Source organism: Olea europaea, unplaced genomic scaffold (genome assembly GCF_002742605.1).
Source record: "Olea europaea var. sylvestris unplaced genomic scaffold, O_europaea_v1 scaffold126, whole genome shotgun sequence".
NCBI classification, from domain to species: domain Eukaryota; kingdom Viridiplantae; phylum Streptophyta; class Magnoliopsida; order Lamiales; family Oleaceae; genus Olea; species Olea europaea.
The window spans coordinates 156072-181847 of NW_019230046.1; the positions used below are offsets into that span (position 1 = coordinate 156072).

At 35.3% G+C, this 25776-nt stretch overlaps 1 protein-coding gene across 2 annotated transcripts; it reads right to left on the reverse strand.

Annotated features, from left to right (window-relative positions):
* Positions 1–17043: 17043 nt before the first annotated feature.
* LOC111374562 (ribosome biogenesis protein WDR12 homolog) lies at positions 17044–24138 on the reverse strand. Of its 2 annotated transcripts, none has more exons than XR_002699162.1 (14): positions 23850–24138; positions 23203–23303; positions 22737–22840; positions 22492–22527; positions 22302–22387; positions 21337–21398; positions 21130–21237; positions 20911–21033; positions 20664–20807; positions 18732–18884; positions 18498–18634; positions 18378–18413; positions 18083–18180; positions 17044–17395 (listed from the first exon to the last, which is right to left on the reverse strand). XR_002699162.1 is itself a non-coding variant. In XM_022997245.1 (14 exons), the coding sequence occupies exons 1-13, from the start codon at positions 24007–24009 to the stop codon at positions 18088–18090; spliced, it is 1299 nt and encodes a 432-aa protein (XP_022853013.1). In that variant the 5' UTR covers positions 24010–24138; the 3' UTR covers positions 17044–17395; positions 18083–18087. The 2 variants fall into 2 exon arrangements, 1 of the variants encoding a protein (XP_022853013.1); XM_022997245.1 differs by having other exon boundaries at positions 18776–18884.
* Between the last annotated feature and the right edge of the window lie 1638 nt (positions 24139–25776).

Sequence of the window (25776 nt, forward strand, 5' to 3'; positions counted from 1 at the left end):
AAAATTTTGAAGCTTTGAACTATGTGCAGATAGTGGAACACACAAGATGCAGTTGGGAAATTTTTAAAAAATTTAAGACAGTGACTAAACACCACATTTATTTATTTAAAGAAAAATCTTGAACGCTTTGAAATATTATTTTTCACCCCTATCGAATTGAGTAACGAGCAATTAAAAGGCTTCCAAATGAGGAGGGGGGGTCACAAATGGACCACTTAAATCCCAAGCTCTTCTTAGACAGTTTAGGTCTTTTTGACAAAGCCTTTCAATTTTGCGACTACACAAGTCAAAAGGTTCAAACAATAATTCAAAGTGAAATCCCTTGAATTTTTTTTTTTTTTTTAGGAATCAATAAAGAGTTATGCTTCAAGAAAACAAAATTACACAAACATTACTCAAAAGTAGAGCAATCAAGTAAATACGTACAGTGCATAACATGGATAATGACATAAATAGTGATTTAAATCTAAACTACTTCCATTTCAAAATTATTATCTAAATCAATGAAAGCATGCAGAAATTTAATATCAAACTTTTAAAAATAAAATTCGTAATTATTTTTCTTTTGAGTCTACAGAATCGATTTTAGCTCTGATACCATACTGTAACGCCCCAAATCTTATCGACTTAAAATTTGAGGTGTTACCAATATCATTTTAGCTCTGATTGCCACTATAGTAGATTGACTATCACTATGCTATCTTGAATTCCACTATGGTAGACCAACTACCACTATTCTAACTTGAATTCCATTATACTAAATGACTTAAGCTATGCTAGATGACTCTTGCTATGATAGATCGATTATCACGACTCTCAACTGTCTGAACATCATTTTTAGTTGATTGATAATTGCTTGACAGTCATCATTGATCCCACTAACCAACTAGTGAGTGGAAACTATCTACTCTGATTGTGGGTAAAAACTATCTGGTGAATGGACATGTTATACTAGACACGTGGACAGTAATTGTCTGACGATTACATTACATCAAATGCTTATAAATACTCCAAAGTCGTGTTAGATAAGAGGGTTTAGTTTTTTCACAACATATTTTCTCCCTATTTTCATAAGTCATTTTATTTAAAACCTATTACTAATTCTCGTGCTAGAGGTACAAGGGAAAGAAAGCCCTGCCTCCTTTTGCAGGTCTTCAATTACTCATTGGAACAGCAGAAACGTCATTGCTCTGCTAAGGAAGTTCAAAGGCCATTTCAATAATTTTTCAATCATCATCAATAAAAAATGTATGTGTGCTAATAATATGTTATAAAACTAAGAAAAAGATAAAACAATAGAAGAGAATTATTAGATTCAAAACTTATATATATCTTTCATTATAATAGTGATTCCTATATGTATATTTCATTGTGAGTTACCCATTTTATGATGAGAAGCTTAATCCACCATTTTGGTACTGGTTTGGGTTATAATGTAGTTAGTCCTCCAGTTACACTTTCTTTGAATCCCGGATCTACAACGTCAGTTCTTGTGTTTTACTGCCTTTGAGAATTACCACTGAAAGCTGGCTTTGATAACTTCTGTGGAGTATGTACTCACTACATATCAACTGGTCGTTAAAAGTTTCTCAAATTGATCACTACACAAACTACTCTAGCAAAGCTTATCTAGATATTTTGGTAAGACTATACTAATTATTATGTAATTTTATAACAAAATTAAGATATTATATCTTTATTTTTATATTTTAATGTATTACATGACATATTGCATGTTTCACACTTGTTCAAGGAATGACTCTAAAGTATTCATTGAGTGTTTATATCTCAAAAGATAAATAAAAAAATAGGATAAGGACACACAACTTGGGATACACGTTCTTGAGTGTCAAGGAGCGTCAAAAATGACACGACACGACATAGGTTGAACATATTAACTTTTGAATCTATAAACGTTAAATTTACATACTGGAAGAACTTTGAATGGAGAGAAAAGCTACTTTATATTTATTTTTGTTTTCTTATTGAACTAATTATATTGCTGGAATATTTATATTACAGAGACAGGAATCAAAAAGAATATCCAAAGACAAAATTATTCTATACAAATATAAATACATGAGAAATGCAATTTTATGTAGCAGTTCTACAACCAATATTTCTTCTATCATTTTTCTAGGATAACCACAGGCCTCTGTTCTAGAAAATTCTCCCCTTGATGATCTGTCAAGGGAAATCGCCTTCAGGTATGCTGATTTGTATTCTTTTCTAATTCCACTTCTTTTCTATCCAACTCAACTTCTCTTCTGTCTAGCTAAGCGGTTTCAACTTCATTCCTCAATAGACCCAACAAAATGGAGAGTAGATGTCTACTACTTACATTTTAAACATACATAAATAGATGTTTTGAGAGCCTAAGCTCTTCGTAGGGATATCTACCACTTGAGATTTGCTGGACACGTGTTCTGTTGAAATGCCCCCTCTTGAATTTTATCCCGAATCAAGTTGGCAATCTATCTCTATATATTTTGTTCTTTCATGACAGAAAGGGTTTGTATTAATATGTAAAACTGATTTGTTATCACAATACAATATTGCACTTCATGGATAAGAAATCTGTAAATCCTTAAATTGATAGCGACGCCAAGTTAATTCACTACATACATTGGACATTGCCATATACTCTGCCTTAGCTGATGATCTAGAAACAGCTCCCTACTTCATCGACTTCTAAGATACCAAAGAATACACCACAAATACACAATATCTTGTCACGGACTTCTGAAAGCCCAAGAATAACTAACCAAGAGGGGGATGAATTGGTTATTTGAAACTTTTTTAAAAATAAACGCAAATTTAAGCAAATAACTATGAATAAATAAGACAACACAAAAGTAATAAGAGGAAAGGAAAAGAGAGTGCAAACGATGTAATAAGGAGGTTCGATCCAATCACGATCTACGTCCCCCGTTACCAAGCTCTCCGTCACGAGCAAGGCCTTTTTCACTAGCTTTAATTGACTTATGGTGCAATCCAACCCTTACAATGCTTCCGGTGACTTACAACTAAGGAGCACCGATCCTTTAACACGTTGAACTTTCCGGGACCTCAACTCGACCCACAAGAAAATCAAAGTAACAATTGAAAGGTTTCTCTCTTAACAAATGGTATGAACACTATTCGCGAAATATTTCTTTCGATTTAAATTACCGCAAGTGTACGGGTCGTGACAAGTAATAAAGTGGACTTTAGAAGTCCGAGTATCGTCCCACAGAGAAAGAGTAGTTCAATTTTATTTATTTTAGCCTTAATCGAAACTAATTGATTTAAGATGAATTTTAGAATTAAAAGCCCTAATTTTGGGGGAAATCCCCAAATTGAAAAACCCTAATTTCAAATCAAACCCTAATTACTTAAATTCACTTAATGAATGACTCAATTACGAAATGTTATGAAAATAAATGAAATGTATTGTCAATTTATGAAAATCTATGTAAAACGAATGCACTAGGATCACGAATCCCCAAATAATTATTAATTAAACCCTAATTTCACAATTTTGATAATCCAATGAGAATTTGACAAATCAATGCCCTAAATCTATTCAATACTCTCTCTCGAGATGTATTGAACCTATTCTCATAAATCACCAGCCTATATTTTTATGACGGTTACAATTATACAAGAACACATGTAATTTTTTTTCTTGAAAGCCCAATAATAACTAACCAAGAGGGGGTGAATTGGTTATTTGAAACTTTTTCTAAAAAAAACGCAAATTTAAGCAAATAACTATGAATGAACAAGACAACACAAAAGTAATAAGAGGAAGGAAAAAGAGAGTGCAAACGATGTAATAAGGTGGTTCGATCCAATCACGATCTACGTCCCCATTACCAAGCTCTCTGTCACGAGCAAGACCTTTTTCACTATCTTTGATTGACTTATGGTGCAATCCAACCCTTACTATGCTTCCGGTGACTTACAACTAAGGAGCATCGATCTTTTTACACGTTGAGCTTTCTGAGACCTCAATTTGACCCACAAGAAAATCAAAGTTACAATTGAAAGGTTTTTCTCTTAACAAATGGTATGAACACAACTAAATATTAAGAGAGAATTAGGCACAAACACTTCAATAAATCACAGAATATAGCTCAAGTGTTGTGTGAAAAACTTTTATTGAGATATATGATTTTTCAAAAAGTTACTAACTCAAAAAGTTTTTCAACAAATAAATATTTTGATCTCTTAAAGATTGAAAAACAAGGTAGATAAGATCAATAAATAACTCTCTTTAATGTTCTAGAAAGCTTGTTTTGAATGAGGTAAAAAGAGATGTATTTATAGTCATCAAACGAGAGACCCGGACGAGTGATTCGGACGTTCGCTCGGTATCCGGACGAGTAACTAGCCGTTTTCCAAACGGTAAAATATTCGACCGTTGAAGACTTCATCCGGACGTCCGGACACGTCCGGACAACCCCATCTGGACGTCCGAATGGGCGATTATTTTGCCCATCTAATTTTTCCTTCGTGAAAAATTTCCTTTAAGATACTTGAATGGTTTTCTTATATACTTCATATAGACAAGTAATTTCATAAAGGTTTAATTGTGAAAATCAAATTACTTATCTTTTGAAAATAATTTTTATACAAGTAAAGTTTGTCATGATAATTTTCGTGCATAAAAATTGTTTGAGCTATAATCGATGCAAAATATTAAAGTGTTTTACCTTTACACTTGAGTATACAAATGAATCTATAGTTAATGTCTTCAATTTCTTCATCCAATGCAATTTGGTACGTGAAAGCTCGATTTCCATTTCCTTGTTCGTAAATCTTCAATCTAGCTTGTGTGTATATCGTTTTGTGCCAAGGTTGCATGATTCCCGATCTAGATCTTTCGTGTCATAAATTTGCAATAATCATTATCAATCACTTAAATTCAATTTGTTAGAATCAAACGCAATTTGTTTGTAATAATCAAAACAAGAAGTCGACCATTAGGTCAACAACTTCCTTGTGTCTGGACAGGCATCCCAATTTGAGTTACCATAACCTTTAAGCTGAATTTCAGAGTTTACATGATAGAACAATCTTCACCCCAATGATCTATTTTATATGTTGCATGCAAGTGTGGTAGCATAAGTGTGAGTGCCATTTTGACCTTTTCCTTTGTAGGATAAATTTTTTTGGACTTTTTTGAGTATTTGTGTTGGAGTAACATTGTGGTGTATGGGTCGATTTAAATTGAGCCCTAACATTTTGGTCATCAATGGTGTCAATTTTGTCGTAGTGGATTTGAGATGCATTAGCAATAAGTGTATTGTGTGTCTTTTAGTAGTGTGAGGTATAGGAACTTGAGGGGGCATCAGTGATATGCACGGGATGTGGAAAGTGGCATTTGGATCACGAGTGACGACCCGAGTGAGATTTATTGAGAGTAAACCTAGTTATTGCAATTCATCTGTGTAATCATTTCTACATGTATGATTGCTTAATTCTACTGCAATGTTATACGTTACATTTCAATATGTTTGAATGTGCATTTGCATGAATTGGAGAGCAATCGTGCATAATAAATTTAGATCTAGGGCATATATTTTAGCTCTTTGAGAAGTGTTAAGAAGGTATGGTAATGAGAAGAAAGAGGGGCAGCCATTCTCTCTTTCAACTTTTTGAGTCTGTGTGGCTTGTGAGATATTGTGAGACAACCTTGTGTGAGTTATTTTCTTCCTCTTTTTCAACCTTTTTTTGTGAGTGCGGTGAAGTAATTAACTCTTTCTTCTATTCTTTTGTGAGTGCCACTTTGACCTTTTCCTTTGTAGGATAAATTTTTTATTGACTTTTTTTAGTATTGATGTTGGAGTGACATTGTGGTGTATGGGTCAATTTAAATTGAGCCCTAACATTTGTGGTCGCCAAAGGTGTCAATTTTTGTCGTAGTAGATTTGAGATACATTAGCAGTAAGTGTATTGTGTGTCTTTTGGTAATGTGAAGTATAGAAACCTGAGGGGACATTGGTGACACGCACGAGGATGTGGAAGTTAACATTTGGATCATGAGTGATGACCTAGTGAGATTTATTGAGAGTAAACCTGGCTATTGCACATTCATCTATGTGTAATCATTTCTACATGTGTGATTGCTTAATTCTGTTGAAATGTTATATGTTACATTTCAATATATTTGAATGTGCATTTACATGAATTTGAGAGCAATCTAGTTAATTTGTGTGATGTGTTGGTATGCATAATAGATTGAAATCTATGGCATACTTTTTTGCTCTCTGAGAAGTGCTAGAAGGTGTGGTAATTAGAAGAAAGAGGGGCAGCCATTTTCTCTTTCATCTTTGTGAGCCTGTGTGGCTTGTGAGATATTGTGAGATGGCCTTGTGTGGGTTATTTTCTTCCTCTTTGTCAACCTTTTTTGGCAAGTGTGGTGATGTAACTAACTCTTTCTTCTATTCTCTTTGTGAGTGCCACTTTGACCTTTTCCTCTGTAGAATAAATTTTTTATGGACTTTTTTAGTATTGATGTTGGAGTGACATTGTGGTGTATAGATCAATTTAAATTGAGCCTTAACATTTGTGGTCGCCAAAGGTGTCGATTTTGCTGTAGTGGATTTGAGATGCATTAGTAGTAAGTGTATTGTGTGTCTTTTGGTAATATAAAGTACAGAAACCTGAGGGGGCATTGGTGACATGCACGAGGATGTGGAAATTGACATTTGGATCACGATTGATGACCCAAGTGAGATTTATTGAGAGTAAACCTGATTATTGCATATTCATCTATTTGTAATCATTTCTACATGTATGATTGCTTAATTCTATTGAAATGTTATATCTTACATTTCAATATGTTTGAATGTGCATTTGCATGAATTTGAGAGCAATCTGGTTAATTTGTGTAATGTTTTGCATGCATAATAGATTGAGATCTATGGCATGCTCTTTTTTTCTCTCTGAGAAGTGTTAGAAGGTATGGTAGTATGAAGAAAGAGGGGTGGCCATTTTCTCCTTCATCTTTGTGAGATAGCCTTGTGTGGGTTATTTTCTTCCTCTTTGTCAACCTTTTTTTGTCAGTGTTCTGAAGTAACCAACTCTTTCTTTTATTCTCTTTGTAAGTGCCACTTTGACCTTTTCCTTTGTAGGAATTTTTTTTTTTTTTTTTTGGGACTTTTTTTAGTATTGATGTTGGAGTATCATTGTGGTGTATGAGTCAATTTAAATTGAGCCCTAATATTTGTGGTCACCAAAGGTGTCAATTTTGCCGTAGTGGATTGAGATGCATTAGCAGTAAATTTATTATGTGTCTTTTGGTAATGTGAAGTATAGGAACCTAAGGGGACATTGTTGATACACATGGGGATGTGGAAAGTGACATTTGGATTATGAGTAGAGAGGTGATTAAATGTTTAAAATACTCTATCTATGAAAGATCTTGTACTGGTGGAGTGTCAGAGTGACACTTCTACAACTTTTGTTAGGTAGAGACCTATTAATCACCTATGTTAAGAGAAGTGAAGTAGAGATAGAGGACTATCCCATAGACTTAGAATCCATAGTGGTTTACCAGTTAGACATGTTAGACATATGTTATAGATCGGTCTAATGAGCATGGTGGGCGATTAGAGAAGATACGTATCCTTGAGATGAATACGAAATATGATAGGATAAGTGTAGTGAGATATTTTCTTTAGATCATTTATGCATTTGTTGCATATATACTGGCTGTTTATTTGATTAACTTGGTGTTAGTATATTGTTGTGTGACCATGTTTTGAAAAGATCTGTATGTTATCTTATGTTATATCTTCATCGCATATTATATATGCTTTTGATTGATTACTATAATTACTTGTTCCTACTTCGGGTGATCTTTTGATCTTAGTCCTGGCAAGTACCCGTTAAATTTTTAATTTTCTTACTTTTTGATAATTCATTTAATGCCTCGATTCATTTAAAGTGAAACAATAATATATTTATTAAATTTTTAATCAATTAATTTATTTTTAAAATTTTATATTATTCAAATATATTTGGTAAATTAAGACTTTTATTGTTTGTTATATTCCTTATATAATCCTAGTTCTCATCTTCCATTAGCACTAATGAAATTTCATAGAGTTTTTCATTTAAAGTATTAATTTTTTTTTTTAAAAAGTCAAACAGGCGAGGCGGGGCCCTTGTTACCCCGAACCAACTCGCATACCCGGTTAAGTTGGTAATCTTTACCCCATTCAAGGCGGGCCCCGCAGGTATCGAGTTTGTCGGGTTTTTTTTTGCCATCCATAATATAAAGTTGTTTGTTGGGTTTTGATACTTAATAAATATCGGACAATGAAGTAAAATGTCGGAATATAATTTTGACGTCTTGCCCAATGGTGTATTGATGTTTCGGGACCGTTAAAAGTAGCTTAATAAATTAATATTGCTCACGACCCATATATTTACCTATTGAAAAGCTCTTGAATCTTGGTCCATTTAATCCCTTTCTTGGTCTAACTAAAGCTAACATTTATCTATATATATGGTATATTGCTCTAGCCGTTTTTTGTGTGTGATTTGTGTGTAAAAGGAAAGAAAAACATGACTGAAATAGAAGAAAAAAAATCAGCTACTTTGTGTAGAAAAACCGATGGCTACCTTTGTGTCTTTGGCCTCCTCTTTGTGACTTCTTCCACTGATTTTTCTTGTACCTTTGCGACTTGCAAATCAACACCGATATTTTGTTATTTGTAGGTGAAATTGAGAAGCAACTAAAGTGAATATTGGTTGTGGGTTGAAACAGTTTGAATTTGTTGTTTGGTAGAGAAAAATAACGTGAAACTTGACCCAAATCACCTATATGAAGATTTTGGAGCGAGTTTCTGCAACGCTGCGCGCGTGCACACACACACAAATGTAAAATATTACATGAGATAATGACTGTGCCTTATTAGCCATATAACATTTTAAATAAATAAGTTCGACAGTAAGAAAACTTTTAAATTATTTTTTATTAAAGGTTTCTCGAACTGAGATTTAAATTACTTTCCCGTAACTTTAAAATTATATATGATAACATGTGATTATGCTGGAAGAATGTCATACAATTTTGGTAAATCTACATAGTTTGTTATACATCACTATAATAGAGGAAATATACTAAAATGGCTCTTGGACTGTAGCAAATTTTGACATTGGCCTTTGATCCAATATATGAATTAAAAAAATTAAGTTAAAAAAAAAAAACTTCACACTAAAAGGACGATTTTACCCTTCAAGACTATGACTGTCAAACAAAAACTCTCTAACCGACCGACCAAAAAACAAACCGTCGCACAGTCGCCTGAAAATTGACCCACCAACCACCGGCCAACTACACTAACATCGTAGTGAGTTAAATCGCCGACCAGAAGCACGATCTACACCGGAAAGAACGATGCCGATTAGTTTTCTCGCAGATTTTTGTCAAAATGGAATAATATTACATTTTTTGTTCCAGTTAATTTATTGAATAATATGACATTTAATGGGTTTAATTAGATCTTATGAGCATGAGTAGTTAGATTGTGGGCATGCTGGGGTGAAAAATGTGAATTTTTTTTTCTAATTTTTGGACCTCTATGACGTCGGCAATGGCGATTTCCGGCGAGTTTCGTGAAAGACGATCAAAAAACAGTCAGTTAACAGTCGGTCGGGTTGACTGTTAACAGTCGACCAACCCGAACAGTCGGGTTTACTTTTTAATAGTCGGCAATTTTTTTTGGAAAATATATATTAATTTTTATTTTTTTATAATTATTGTAATTAATTTAATTTTTTATTTCATTAAAACTAAATTATGTTATTTATTTATTTAATTTTTATAATTGTCTTTTATTTAATATAAATAATTGAATATTATCTAAAATTAACAATTTTGTGTTGTTCCCCTTTTTTTTAAATGAAATAATCTTTAATTTTTTTCAAATTTATTTAAATAATATAAATATTTTTTACATTTTTTTAAAATGTATTTAATTTAAAATTTTTTGTTTGTAAATATATTTTCCAAATGATTACAAGATTAATTTTCTTTATAATTAATTTATTTTAATTTGACTCAATAATAATGATGTTATTTATTTATGTAATTTTTATAATTGCCTTTTTTTTATATAATTTAATAATTGAATAGATAATGTTGTCCGAAATTAACAATTTATTTTGGCCCTTTTATTGTTCTTTTATTTTCACCTTTGATTTTTTTCTAATTTATTTAAATAATATTTATATTCTTTAATTTTTTTGAAAATGTATTTAATCTGATTTTTTTTAAATATATTTTTCAAATGTAATATTTGTGATTAATTTTATTTATAACTAATTTATTTTAATGCGTATTGTATGGTAGTTAGAATTTGGTTCCCTTGATTTTGTGAGATTATGCTTTATTTTGTTATCTCTTATTCAATGGTCTAACATTTGAATTTTTGCAGGATGGAGCATCATTTAGATGGGGAGTTGAGACGGATGGCGAGGAAGGCCACTTAGAACAATAGTTTTGAGAGTTTTACTGCTGTGTTGGAGCTACTCGATGATCAGCACAGAGATATGCTACGACAGTCCTTCTTGTGGCCACTGTACCAGTTGCGAGAGGTTCAGTACTCAGGACAGATCATCGATGCACTTCTATGTCGGCTTCTGAGGCCAGTCGATGGCGATTCCCTTCAATTCGACCTCGGGAGCAAGGTCGTCAGTTTCTCGACGTTTGAGTTTACATTGATCACTGGACTGAGGATTACGAGCGACGATACAGCCATTAAGAGAAGCAATAGGCTGTATGAGACGTACTTCCAGGGACATGGGTCGGTGCTTCTACCCGACTTGATGGTCGCGATCAGGGGGTGCGACCAAATGCTAGATAAATTGAAGCTTGGGCTGGTCTACATCCTCGAGAGTGTGATGAGGTGTCATCACAAGACTGCCATCGATATTTTTCATTTGCAAGTTGTTGACGACATCGATGAGTTCAACAACTATCCATGGGGCCGGAGATGCTACGAAGACACTGTACATGTCTTCACCAGAGCACACTCGAGGCTCAGGGGGTCGATGCATAAATACGATACATATGGATTGTCCTTAGCGGTGCAGGTAAATGTTTAATATAATCAAATTTAACGTTTTAGTATATTACATTTGTGCATAATAAGTGTATGTGTTACAGATTTTGGTATATGAGACAGTCCCTGTACTGGGGGCCCGCTTTGCGCAACGAGGAGAGACACGCTGCCCTCGGATGCATCATTGGAGATCATTGCGAGCGGAGGGATGTCCCACTAGGAAACACTTATCGGCCCTCCTCGACGATCCTCAGGTAAGTATTATGCATTTGTGATTTATATTATACGTAGTGTGAAATTCTGTTTACATGATCGTTAAGTAGTTGAAATGTCAATATGTCAGCTTGAAGTCATACCTGAGTTGACGCTGTCGATAGAAGAGGAGGCTCGGGGTCTTGTGCGAGATTTAGGCGTTCCGCACACCCCAGACGAAGAGATGTCTGATCCGAGCTTGGACCGAAATTGGGTATGTGAATGAAATATAATTTATTGAATATCGTCGACGTATAAATTTATTGAATAATTTGTAATGTTATTCATGTAGGAGGACGGTCCAGCTGATCCATGATCACCTCCGCCGAGGGTATCGCCGCCGCCATTGGTATCACCTCCGCCGAGAGTATCGTCCCCGCCATTGGCATCACCTCCGTCCAGACACCTCCCCCGTGTGTTTCCGGCACACAGTGATGATTTGTATGCTCGTTTGACTGGATTTATAGCAGAGAGGTCGGCGCGCTACGACGAGATTTAACGGAGAGGGTCGATGATCTGGGACGAGAGTTGAGAGAGAGGGTCGACGATCTGGCAGGGAAGGTCGACGATCTGACAGGGAGGGTCGACGATATGGGACGAGAGTTGATAGAGAGGGTTGACGATCTATCCCATGATGTTGGAATACTACAGTCTTCCGTTGTCGACCTTTAGTGTACAGTAGCGGCGCTTAGAGGAGATTTAGCCGACAGATGATGGGAGGACAGAGGGGATGGCGGAGATCATGATCGAGAGGGTGGCAGAGATGGTGATAGAGAGGGGGGTCACCCACATTTTTGGCGTGATAAGACATTGGAGTCATTGTGGTTGTCTATGGAGGGGTGGCCCCGACGGGAGGGACGGAGGAGGTGGCGACTGAGAGGGAGGCCCCGACGGGAGGGGCGGAGGTGGTGGTGACGGAGGAGGTGGCCCCGGACGTCGAGAGGACGCCCGGCGTGATTGAGGGTAAGAGACATGCTGTTAACGAGACGAAGCAGGTGGTCGGCAAGAGGTTGAGAGTGCCATCACAGTATGTTGTTTCCCCCTTCACGGCTGAGGCCAAGAGGACGACATTCATCGATGGGATGCACCCTGACTTATTCAGGGAGGTGGACAATGCCAAGTGAAAAGTGTTCGAGACAGAGTGGCGAAAAAGTATCCCCGGGAAAGTATTGTATGATTTTAATAAAGCAATGTACGCTAACTCGTCTACGCTTATTTTAACATTTTCCTGTTTTTTACAGAATTAGCCGCACGATAGGTCAAAGGACGGTCTCGGACCCTTACAAGTAGTTCTACGATATCACCACTGCGAGAGCTTGGCTCGCCGACGATGTAAGTGAACTATTCATTTCGTATATTTTATGTATACGTCACTTTGTGTTTATTAAATGAATAACTCATACTTTTTTGGTGTTTCCTGCTGCAGCACATCGACTTGGCCATGCACTTGCTGCGAGATCGAGCTCAAAGACATCCAAAATCATTTGATATTCATTGTCGAGTCATATTAAACACCGAGTTCTTGCGTGCCGTTACCATAGAGTATCAGTCGCTCGAACTTATAGGTAACGAGTACACGGTGTCAGAATATATGCTCGAGTGGGTGATAGGACTATCACCAAGTGTCGAGGGAAAATCATGGGAGGGTTGTACACATGTGCATTCTAGCGTGCATCAATAAACACTATGTTACGCTGGAGATCGTTTTTGCTTACTTGATTATATATGTGTACGACCCTGATCATTCATGCTTGACACAAGGCTAGTTGGAGCAAAACCTGGAGTCCGTGGTTGTAATTATTCCTATGATGGCCGGTATGATGGCCGGACGAGCAGGGATAAATGTACAGGACAAATTGCGGATTGTTCGAAACACGACGACAGCGCGACAGTCCATAAGGTAAGTGTTTGAACTTTGTTGTTTTTATCTTTCAGATTTAGTTTTTACTTACACAGTATTGAATTGATTCATTCTTGTTCAATTGCAGCGGCAACTGCGGCATATTTGCCATTAAGTATGTTAAATTTTTAAGTATAGGGCATAAGGTTGATGGAATCAACCAGTCGTGGATACAAAACTGGAGAAAGAAGTTAGCATGTGATTTGTTCGAATTTAATACTGACCCGTAAATTTGTATTAAATATATGTAACATTTCAATTGTAAATTTAATTATTTTTTGTGATTATGAAATAATTGTAAATTTGTGTTCAATATATATAACATTCACATTGGAAATTTAATTATATTTTTTGTTTTGTTATTTTACACGTAGGTCGAGTATAGAACTATTTTTTTTATATGAATCATTATAAATACCATTTATCAAAAATAAATATTGAACATCGAAAATTTATAAAGAACAAATATTGAACAGTGTAAAGTAAAAGGAAATATTATTCATTTAACGTACCTGTCTAATCGTCATTTAGGGGAATTTGACTGGTACAAAATTGTCGAGTATGCCTTACGGCTCTGCACCTGCCACACCCACGCGGTCGAGGAAACTCTCTGGTAGATGGTATTCTAAATGTACTTGGACGTCCATGAACCACGCGGTTCAACTGCTGGTGGCAATACATTATGAAATGGGAGAATGTGCTCGGGAACTTCCCACTCGGCTTCATTCGGCAGAGGAAATATAGTCTCAGCATATGCTGTTCTCCAAAACTCAGTCGTATAATACAAAGAGCATAATGTTCTCGCAGCAAAGCCTCGATACATGGCCACCGCAACCGCATGCTCACATGGAAAACTCTCCAACTGAAATATCGTACAAGTACATGTGTTATCATCAAGTCCACCATATATGCCGTTTTACGTGCACATTGCACGGAGAAGCGAAACTCATCTAGTGCTTCCACATTCAACTTCCTCGCAACCTTTGCCGCCTTAAACAGTTTCTCCTCTTGAGTTGGGGCCAACACGCTAGTGCAATTCTGTGATGCCGCACGTCGGTCATGAAACCACTGTTGTAGCTTGTTACGAATGTTCTCAATCATTGCGAGAATTGGTAACTCTCGATCCTTCTTAAACAATGTATTGAGAGACTCCGTGTTATTCGACGTTATCATGTTGTATCAACGTCCTGGAAAGTATGACCGCGCCCAATGTTCGATCCCCATCTTCGTCAAATATTCCAACGCCGGTAATGATTTACTTCCTATCTCGAGCATGAACTTATTACACTCTTCAGCACTGTAAGCTTCGACTGCTCTCCTAAACAATGAAACGATGCCTGTGCCCCGATATCTAGTCTTCAAATTACCTTGTATATGGTACATGCAATACCCGTGATGTGCCTCGGAAAAAACTTCAGCGATACCGTTTATTATAGACTGTCCCCGATCGGTTACAAAAGCAAGGTCTTCGACTTCCCCGATCACTTCCCTCAGTTTAGAAAAGAACCAACGCATGGACAGATCATTCTCGCTGTCGATTATGCCGAATGCAATAGGGTACATTTGGATGTTGGCGTCTTGACATGTAGCAATAATTAATTTGCCTTGATATTTAGCTTTCAGAGTTGTATCATCAACTAGAATTACGTGTCGCATTGCATTTCGAAAACCCCGAATACATTGTCCGAGAGTCATGAATAAATACTTAAAACAATTATCGCCCCCCGTCTCAATAAAAAATGCCGTGCGAGGATTAGTTGTCCCCATGTTATGGCAATACCTAGCCAATTTAGCATAGCTCTCTTCAGCCAATCCCATTAAATCCTCCAACGCACATTCTTTGGCCTTCCAGGCTTTCTGATAGCTCATGACCACTCCATACTCTCGACAGACGTCGTTAATGATATCCGAAGGTCTGTAGATCGTCCGTGGGTCCTGATACTTGTGCATTATCTGTCGACCAATAAACCATGCTCGAGCTTACCTGTGATCGTTTCGAAGAATCCCCACTTCGCAAGTATGTTCCCGTGAATACTTGCAAATTACGAAGCACTCATTCGTGTCCATTTTAGTTGCTCTCAAGTGCCAATTGCAACTGTCTTCGATGCAGGCAACTGTCAACAATGACTTGTTTGATTTCTTTACCTTGAACTCAAAGTTATATTTTAATGTCAGCCGGTGCACAGTTTCCTGCAAATCTTTTTTGGTTTCAAACAGTTGCTCGACCTGCAAGTCCTCATCATCGGAAGCCACACGGGAAGAATTGGAGGACGGTCCACTTGTTCCAACCTGTGAGCTCCCACCCACCTCATGTCTCTGTCGGGATAAAGCAATCAAATTCTCATTTGTAAACTCATTTATATTCTCATTGTCTTCAACTGTCGACGAAATTCTATGCGTAACAGCGACATCACGATCAGGAGCAACTGTTTTAGGAATAACTACATCATCCGCAGGAACTATCTCCACTGTCTCCCAAAAACCTTGGTCATTATTATCCGCCCTATTTGAATCTTCGCGTTCACTTTCGATAACATCCTTCTTAACTAAAGTCACACCAAGAGCAGTCGGAGTCCGATGCATTTTATTCAATTCTAATAGATAATTCAATTCAGCATCATTAGTAACGACTACCGGTGGAATTGGAATGGATGAACCTCCATAACTGTTGAATAGATATCTCAATTGCATATCGTATTAAGATTGATCGACATTCAACTTATTTTGTAAATCGTTGTACATTTCTAAGTATGATGTACTATCTGTTATGGGAATCGCAATACAACCACAACTGACACTCGTCCATCTTCATTCCCACCGATTATTTTCATTCAATTCGAAATCACCGAAATAACAAACGGGGATTATCATATCTACATAAAGAAATAGATTTAATCAACTTCATTTATTCATTATAAGAAAAAATCAGTGCCAACAAAAATCAGTGTAGAGTCGGTGTTAATTGGCTGTTTAACAGCCGAACAGTTGGCTGTTCAGCTATTTTTGCGCAGGAATTCTTCTACGGTTCTAAAGAAAAATATTATACATCTGTTCAATTTTTTTTTTATAGGTAAGATCTGTTAAAAAAAATTTATTCTAACTACTATGTCGACATAAAATTTCTCTATTCAAACGTATACTAATTTACTGAAAATGAAATTAAACATTCGTAAATGTACTTACCGATTCGAAGTAATTGATATGAAAAAAATTTCCGATTTCAACGTTTCAAAGTTTTTCTAGATTTTGAGGTTCAAGCAGATGAAAAGATGAAAGTTTTTCTGTGTTGGAAGCTTGTTTTGAAGTTTTTATAAGTGGGAAAGTGTTTGGTTTTCAATTATTAACTAAAATGGTAGTAAAGTCCTTTCAACAATATATTGTTTTGTAATTGTACAAAACATTTAAGAGCAGCTTTGTCTTTTACCATATAAGAGGCCAATGTCATAATATTCATGATTTTGAAAGTCAAGGTGGAATTGAGGTCTTTTGACTGGATCAAACTTAAAAATACCCACTACAATATATGATTATTCCAACTAAGTTAGCTGGAACACGTATCTATACATCAATAGTTTTTAAATCCTATCTTGGGTTGTTCACAATCATAAAATATTGCAGCCATTTCAAATTACGATTTTGCTAGTGGTACATCGAGGTGTACCTAATGGTGTACACCCCCTCACATAGACGAGAGACCCACTTGAATAAAATATCATTTCTTTCACATGAATCCTACACCCATGTGAGTGGGATGTACACTATTCGATACACCCCATTATGTACCACTAGACGAATTCTTCAAATTTATAGTAACATGTAAATGATTGTATGTTATCCAAACAAATTTTCCATTGTATTTATAAGATAAAATGGCTTTGATACAATTTTGGTAAATCTACGTACTTTTGGTAGACTTCAAAAATAATCGAAAACCATGGGGACTTCACAAAAGACTTGTAGTCGACAGAGGCACGATTATTCGTCATCTAGGGACAAGGGTGTGCGGAAAAAAAATTTCATCCGAAGAAGATATTAAGATTTGGAATAAGCTAAAACGGACCATGGTTTTTAATTTGTGTATAAATAAATTATAAAAACAAAAATTCGACTGACAGCCCAGAATTATACGTAGGTAAACAGCTACGCCATGTTTGATGGAAAAGCCAATGCAACGATTTCTTGGCTGCACAAAGAAAGTAAAAAACTTGTGATAAACAGAAGTACGACAAACTCGTAAAAACTAATGTCTGAAAGTAACATTTCTGTATATAAGGTGTTCTGCGTTCAACTTTACACCAATTTATGAAGACTGAACTTAAAGATTTTTCAATCAATCCAACTTTTACAAGGAAAATTTGTACGAAATTTTAAAAATAAAAATAAAAATAAAAATAAATTGTAATTCTGTTGGTAACCCGATCGTTAAGGAATAATGTTATTTTACAGGGAAAAAAGGGAAAATTATAGTCTCCTTTAGACACTTCTGATCTGGCACTGGTGCCCTACGGATATATGGTTCATGATGTGATGGCTTACTAAATCATACAAGAAAAAATTTCATGCCACGAGTTAGTAGAACTTAACCCGGGAATACTACATTTCACGTGCAACGAGCAGTACGAAGTGAATGATTCAGGAACCATGCCAAATAAAAAATAAAAAAATAAAATGTCAAATGAGAACATAAAACATGCTAATTCAGTTCAAACAAGTGATCTTTCCAATTTTATGGGAAGTACACACACAGAAAAAGTTTGAATCCCAGTTCTATTTTCACAGGTTGATTCTACGACATGGACAGTTCAAATTCACCAACATATTTTCATGTTATTGAGAGCTAGTCAACAACCAGATATGAAATAGAACATACCTTGATCACTCCACAGAAATTCCAGACGAGATGCAAAGTTTTGAGTCCACACCACCACTTATCACGCTGTCATCTTTCCACCAGTCAGCACACAACACCTATGTTGAAAACGCCAGATTATTGAAGTAACTATTTTTACAATTGAGTTAATACTTAAGGGGCATGTTTGGCAAGCAGTACTAAATATGACTGGACAATACACTAGACTATTTCATCATCTTTTTCTTTCTTAATATTATCTAGTTCAATCCACCTCACCAAACATGCCAAAAGTGAAAACATTGGATAGTAGTACCTTATTCTTATGCGACTCAATCACATGCAGTGGAAACTGCAAAAGAGAGCACACAATTCAGACAAATATTTTGTTAAGGCACATAGAGGATAAATTCAAAGGAATGATAGAATTGGATACCGCAGCTCTCAGATCCCATATCATAACTTTTCCATCGTATGATGCAGAGACCAAGTGAAACCATGATTTATTGTGCCATTTGCAAGAAGAAATCCATGAATTATGTCCCGAAAATTGAAAGATAGGATCATATTTCCCTGCACGAACAAATTCATGCAAGGCAAAAAACATATCAGTAATTGGGGATCTAATTGTACAAAGTGCAAACAAGGAAATGGTAGCATGCACACATACTTGCACGTATATAAACACATGCATGCGTCCAGAGAGAGGGAGACCTGGTTTGCGAGGATCCCATATCCGAATTATAGGGTCAGAACCTCCAGCTGCAATGAGGGCAGAACTTTCACCTCCAATATCCAGACAATTGATAGCCTTCCCACAGAACTGAGAGAAGAGTGAATATAAAGGCTGTTAACTTCTATTTTCAATTATAATGATTTCATTTAGAATTTCGAGGTCTAGAATTATAATAGCATGCCAGCAAAGGAAGCCTGTGCTATTCTCATGTGGAAGCACCTGATAAATATGGAAAATAACAATGCCAGATATGATATTGAACACTTTTGGTGTAAAACAGCTGCTAAAAATTAGGAATTTAAGTCTGAGTCAAGTTACACAGGTTGCTGCAACAAAATGTTCAAATCATTTTACAGATAAAGGCAAAGCCATAGTGAAAAGTGATATCTCTGCCAATGATTTAAAAAAAAAAAATAATAATAATAAATAAATAAATAAATAAAACACTAATGATTTCTTTTGTTGCAGGAGATGGTGAGGATTTGGTCTCCATTCCAGAGAGGGTCGGGAATTTATTACTAGCTCTACTAGAGGTTGGTGTGGATTGCTTCACTGAACAAATTTACTTAGAGACCGGTCAAAGAAAGCCTGAACTCAGCGGCTTTGACAAGAAACCTGGACCAGTTTTTGTGGTTTCGAAAGGAATCTAGAATTGCTTTACAAGGTTCAAACTAGTGCCCATTGAATTTGATCTATGTCAGCTCACCTCTTATAATGTAATGCCGCCTAAATATTATCATCTATATGATTCAAAGAGTTCAAATAAGCAAACTAATCATTAATACCTTTGGGGAATAGAAATATGGCATACTGGCACGTGATATATATGAACTTGATAAAGTGCATTTCTTAAATAATGTACAACTTGAATGGAAAGGAGTGCCTACAAATGATTTTGACAAATTGTTTTAGATAAATGACACACAGAGGAAAGAAATGAGATGTAAATGAAATATATTTCAAGAACTAAAAAGAATGTACTTCCTCCACCCCATTTATATAGGCTGATTTTGTTTTTCATACAGATTAACAAAATTTATTTAATATTATTGAAAAGGCAATTTTTACGAAGAATTTTTCTAGTTTACCCTTATCTAATTAACAAAAGTAGGAAATGTGTTTTTGTCCATGTTTCCAAGAAGAAGTGGGAAATGTGTGTATGTATTTGGATAAAAAAAAGTAAATTAAAATCTGTACAATTTCAAGAATAAGTGGGAGGAATTTGTTATAACTAGGCAAATTAAATAAAGGGATATTAGTTAATGAAGAAAACAAATACTTTCTAAATAAAGAAACGAGACTATATAAATGGAACAAGAAAATAAGGAAAGTCAACCTATACATATGGGATGGAGGGAGTAATTATATAGTAGCCAAAAGTATGAAAAAGGAAAACATCAGTTATATCTTTAATTTAATTAAAATGTACAGGGAACAAGAATTTTTTATTTTAATTATTATGCTCATTTACTTTATAAAATCCATTATTTTTAAACTTAAAACAAAACTTAAATTTTAAACTTACTATATGTTTTGTTCCCCACATTTCTGTTTAAAAGATACTTTTGATTTAGACCTCCAACCCGACTATGTCCCAGTAATTAGACCACAGTCCCAGTGGGTGAATCGGTGTCCTACTCACCCAGTGCTTTATCCAGCTTAATGATCTAGTCAGGTTTAACAATGCTCTACATGATTGTTGTATACATCAAGTCACCCCTTTTATCATTTATTTACTCAAATCTGGGTTTATGGAAACAATAAAAACACTCGCTCACTTCGTGCCATGTACAAGTAAATTTTGTTTTCTTTCTTTTCTTTCCTCCACACAGGAGAAGAGGGGGTAGATGAAGGTAGCTCTCTCACCATGTTTAGAGAATCTTTGCCAGTCTCAACATCCCATCTTCTAATAGAATGATCCCATGATGCTGAATAAATTGTCTCGTGTTGCGGCCAGACTAAAGAAGAGACACATTGTGTGTGCCCCACAAGAGTAGATACAGCCTCCTCCTACACACGAAAGTTGGTCAAGAATTCGGAAACAGACATTGTCCTTGAAAACAATCTTAAAAAAAATTTTATTCATTCTCTTATCACTAGAATATACAAGTACCTCAGATTGAGGTTCCTCATCTCCGCGACTTTTTTTCCTCTTCACTGAAACTATATCCCCTCCAGCATCAGAACCATTTGCCCGCCACAAGTTGATTGCAGAGTCCCAGGAACCCGAACACAGCTAAAGCAAACAGGAAGTTCATGGTAAAGGCTTCCTAATCCATCTACGGGCAATATATTATTGTGAACAAAAAAATTTAGGAGAAACGAGAGATACCATCTCCCCAGAAGGCTGTGAAGCAATGCTCTGCACAGCAGCATTATGACCTTTTAATATCTTAAATGCTCGTGTCTTTTTTGGTTGAGCCAACTCTCCTGCATCAATCTTTCATGCAAAATGGATAGCTATCAGAAAATGCGATTTAAAGTGGCAGAGATCAACTCCTATTTCTAGCAGAAATGTATCTAGGTATCTTTCAAGTACCTTCCATAACCTAAGAGACCTGTCTTTAGAAGCAGTAGCTACTAGATTGAAAGCATTCTCAACTGCAGAGAAAAAGAAAAATCTACATCAACAGACATAAGAAAAAGTGGCAAGGATGCTATCAAATGAATTATATCCAGAAATGACTGTGTAACGAAAAATACAAAACTTTGTCTTGGGAAAGAAATAGTCTACAATACTAATACTTGGAATTTCCATGTATTGTCAATCATCGTTTGAGGGGCAAGGTGACTGTTGTCTGTTTCAAAAATTTCAAGTTCTACTGAAGTTTGAATGACCAACACCAATTAAGATGACCAAAAGGGAGGATGGGTAATTTTTAAAACCCCTGAATTTCAAAAACTTTTAAGCCATTTCAACAACCCAGCAAACTTATAGTAGACTCTACAAGGTCGTATTTGCATTCAAATTCACATTGTCCTAAGCAGAACCACTCAGTCTTAGGTCCACCCCTGTGTAAAGCAACCCTCCTAAATTACGATGGAACATGAATTCAGGAAAAGAGACTACGGACTTGTAATATGCTATATCACAATGTAAAGACTTAATATATCATAAAACATATTTTTATAAGAGCTCCTGGAACAAGATTTCAATTAGATAATCCGCCAAATCATATTTGAGAATATTAATCACAGTATAGCGGCATCTGATATCACTTAGTTCTTGAGAAAAAACCAGACATAATTGTTAAACAAAGAGATGTAAAGATGATATTCATAAGCTACAACCAACCCTATGGAGAAAACATGCACACATAAGAACACAATGTTTATCAAAATAACAATATCAAAGCAATATTGATTCAGTAATTAGTTCATAAAGGAATTTGACGTCTACTAGATTTTTGCAATATATAACCAAGTGCCTACTGTGTAAGGTAAATAAAATATGTGAAATCAGAATATCACAATAAACTTGCTTATTGGGAAATCAACTTATACCTTTTAGCTTGATGACACAAACTGAAGTAACGGGACCAGTATGCCCTTCTAATACATGTGTACAAATTCCAGCATCTTTCCATATCCTAAGAGGTATCAGCCAAAATCAATTGAGACATCAAATTCTCGGTCATAAATAATTACATAGAAAAGTACAAGGATTTATCAATTGACATTTATATACTTTTACCTTCCCAAACCATCATAGCATCCAGTCAAAATGTACCTGTCACATAAAATACAGAGAGGTTCACCATATTGCTTATCTGCATTCGTGTATTAGGGAAGGCAGAGATGAATCCTTCCCCAAATTAGTATTTAAATGAGGAAAAATAACATGAAATTAATATTTTGAATGTATAAAAACCATAATCATTATGTTCTGAAAGGTAGAAAATAAAATGGCAATGACAGCAATGCAGGTTTAAATCCTACCCGTCATGTGATCCATCGGCGGCACTAACCCAATCATCATGTAAAGAAATATCTTCTCTTCTCGGGGCCACAACTTTGACGTATTCAATTTCTATCACTCTTTCCTGCAGAATGTCAGTGACCATAGTTAAAAAGGAAAAAAGGTAACATGATCAAAAAAAAAAAAAAAAAAAAAAAAAAAGAAAAAAAAAAGGACAAAATATCATGCTGGCATCATCAACTATGAAAGATGAAAACACTTGTATCCCTAGAAACAAACTCCTGGTACTCAAACACTTAGATCGATTCAATTCACCTTCCAAACATTAAACGCTCAATTCATTTATAAAGCTATACGTTTTTACTTTTGGGTTAAATTCTTGGTTAATAAACTAGTACAAATACACATTACAGAAACTGACATACAATTTGGTAGTTCAATAGCTCTATGAAAAAACACCAAACACCACTTCTTAAAGAGTCTTACAGCAGAAATGCCTTTGGCAACAAGAAAATCTTCAAGCGATATTCGAAGAAATTTTCCATCGATTAGAAAATCAAAAGGCTGGTACTGCCAATCGTCAAAGCCTGTACAACAATGGAATAAAAATCATATACAAAAGCAATATAATTTAGGCGCTTCAAGTCTGGCAATAAAAAGCAAGCAAATTCAACAATATATCACTACCAAGAATTCCAATCCCCCAAAACCTACTTTACTATGTAAATAGCTAATTCCCTATAGTACCCAAACTGTTTTCTTTATCAGTATTTCCTAAAAGAAGTAAAGCTACTTTTTTGTTTACATAATTAACATTTTTCTTACTTTCAAGTTAAAAAAAAAAAAAAAGTTTCATTTTTCAAAGTTAACTGCTATATTACTGTCAAAACATTTGGATAATTTACCTTTTTTGGTACTTATAAATTAAAAAAGTCATTTTTCTTGAAGATAACTCTGGCATTACTGTCAAGATACACAAGTTACTTCTAAATTTCACCAGTAAAATATTATTAGTTTTAAAAACTCCTTTTTTCTTAGAGGAAAACCTTTAAGCTTAATAAAACATGCTCTTTATTACAAAATAAAAAACGAAGAAATCGAAAAAATAAAGTAAAAGGCATAAAGAACAGTACCAGCCTCGAGGATATTGTTGACTATATCGGAAAGGCGCAAGCGGGTGATATTCGTGGGAATGGCAAGGGTAGTTGGAGGCGCTTTATATGGTGGCTTTAACTTTGTTACAAATCGGACTTGCACCTGCCTCGACGACTCTTCTACGCCGTCAATATCCATGTTCGTCTACTTGTGTGAAGTGCGTCCGGTACTGTAGTCCAGATAAACACGGACGGTGGTGGCAGGTGGCGGAGGAGGCAGAGACTAGGGTTTTGAGATGGGGGAAGTGGCCAGGGTTTTAACTGTATTTTGATTCTATGACAAAATCACAAAACCCAAATTTTAAGAAAATTGGCGCAAATGTTCCATACCTATGCCCATCTTGCGGTTTTTTGTCCCAAACCTTTAAATTCTAAAACTGAAGTCCAAAATTGTGTCATGAGGTGCACAACTGGTCCTTTTACGTGAATTCCATCCAAAATGACCACTAGTTTTTCGTATGTAACACTTCCATTTTATTTGATTTTATCACAAGAGAAATTTTGTCAAATAGTAAATAAATAAAAAATCCTCTCTCACAACCTACCCCCGACCCCAACCCAACTCACGATGCCCCAAAACCATGTGGCTTCTCAACTCCCACCATAAGACGAGTCACAGCCTCCATCAATCACCACCATCACTATCACCAACTGAATTGCAATATACATGCACCCGCTATAACAATTTCTCTCTCTTTTTGTTGTATTACAATTGCAATCCAATTAGTGGTTTTGGTTGACAAATGTCGTGTGTAGTGAAAGAAGACCTAAGGTTTTGGAGCTTGGTGAGTAGCTTGAGTTGGCATAGGATTGCATGGTGGGGATGGTTGTCAAAGAAGATGATTAAGACTTGAGAAATTTTCCCTTATAATAAAATTAAATAAAACAAAAGTGCATTACATATATAAAAATAATAGTCATTTTTAACAAACCCATTGAAAGTGACCAATTGTGCACTCAACAACAGAATTTGGTACTTTAGTGTCAACGTTTAAATATCTAAGACCACAAACATAATTTGGGCATAGGTTTTGGATCGTTTGCGCCAATATGCTTGAATCTTATAATAAAAATTTCCTACAATAGCATTTATGGTGTGTTTAATTGGCTTTATTTTTCATTTTTTATTGAAGTTCATACGTTTGAAATGATTAATCGACATTTTTTTTTTTGGCATGAAAAATGTTTTTTAAAAGTTGGTCACGTGATCATATTTTCCTCGAAAACAAAAAATGTTTTCTTTAAAGATGGATATGTTTTTATTTTTCAAGCAATTCAATCACCCTCTTTCTCATCTATCACCTCTCTTATTTATACGTCAATAAAAAATGAACAAATATAATATTTTCTATATTGAAAATAAAATCAATCAAACACATTTAATTAATGATTTTCATGCAAATTTCATTTTTGTAACTAAACAAATCTTTAAGGTAAAGTCAAAGTTGGGAAAAGTACCAACCTTTCAAAAATTGTAACTTCAGTCACGAAACTTTATTTTAGATAGATCATCACCAATTTACAAAATTATTAGTTTATGTCACTTTTACGTGTATGTTAGTAAACTTAGGGCTTTATTCAGGTGTCTAGTGTCAATGGTTATATATAGGAAGATCTTAAAGAGATGGCATTAATGGACTAAAATTATTACAAGAAGTTAGTTTAACCTATCAGTCATTCATTCAACGTTATTTAGCAGAGTAATAGGAATATCGTAAAATTCATTAAATCCCCTAACAGCCATGCAATTATCGACTTAAATAAAATAAATATGTAACTTCGGTGATCATGTGTGTTAAAACAAAAGTTCAATAACTGAATTTGCACATTTTGAAAGTTAGGTGACCAAAAAAAATTTAACCCAGCTCAAGGTGTTAAAGTGGCCAAGTCATGTCACTCGTCTCAT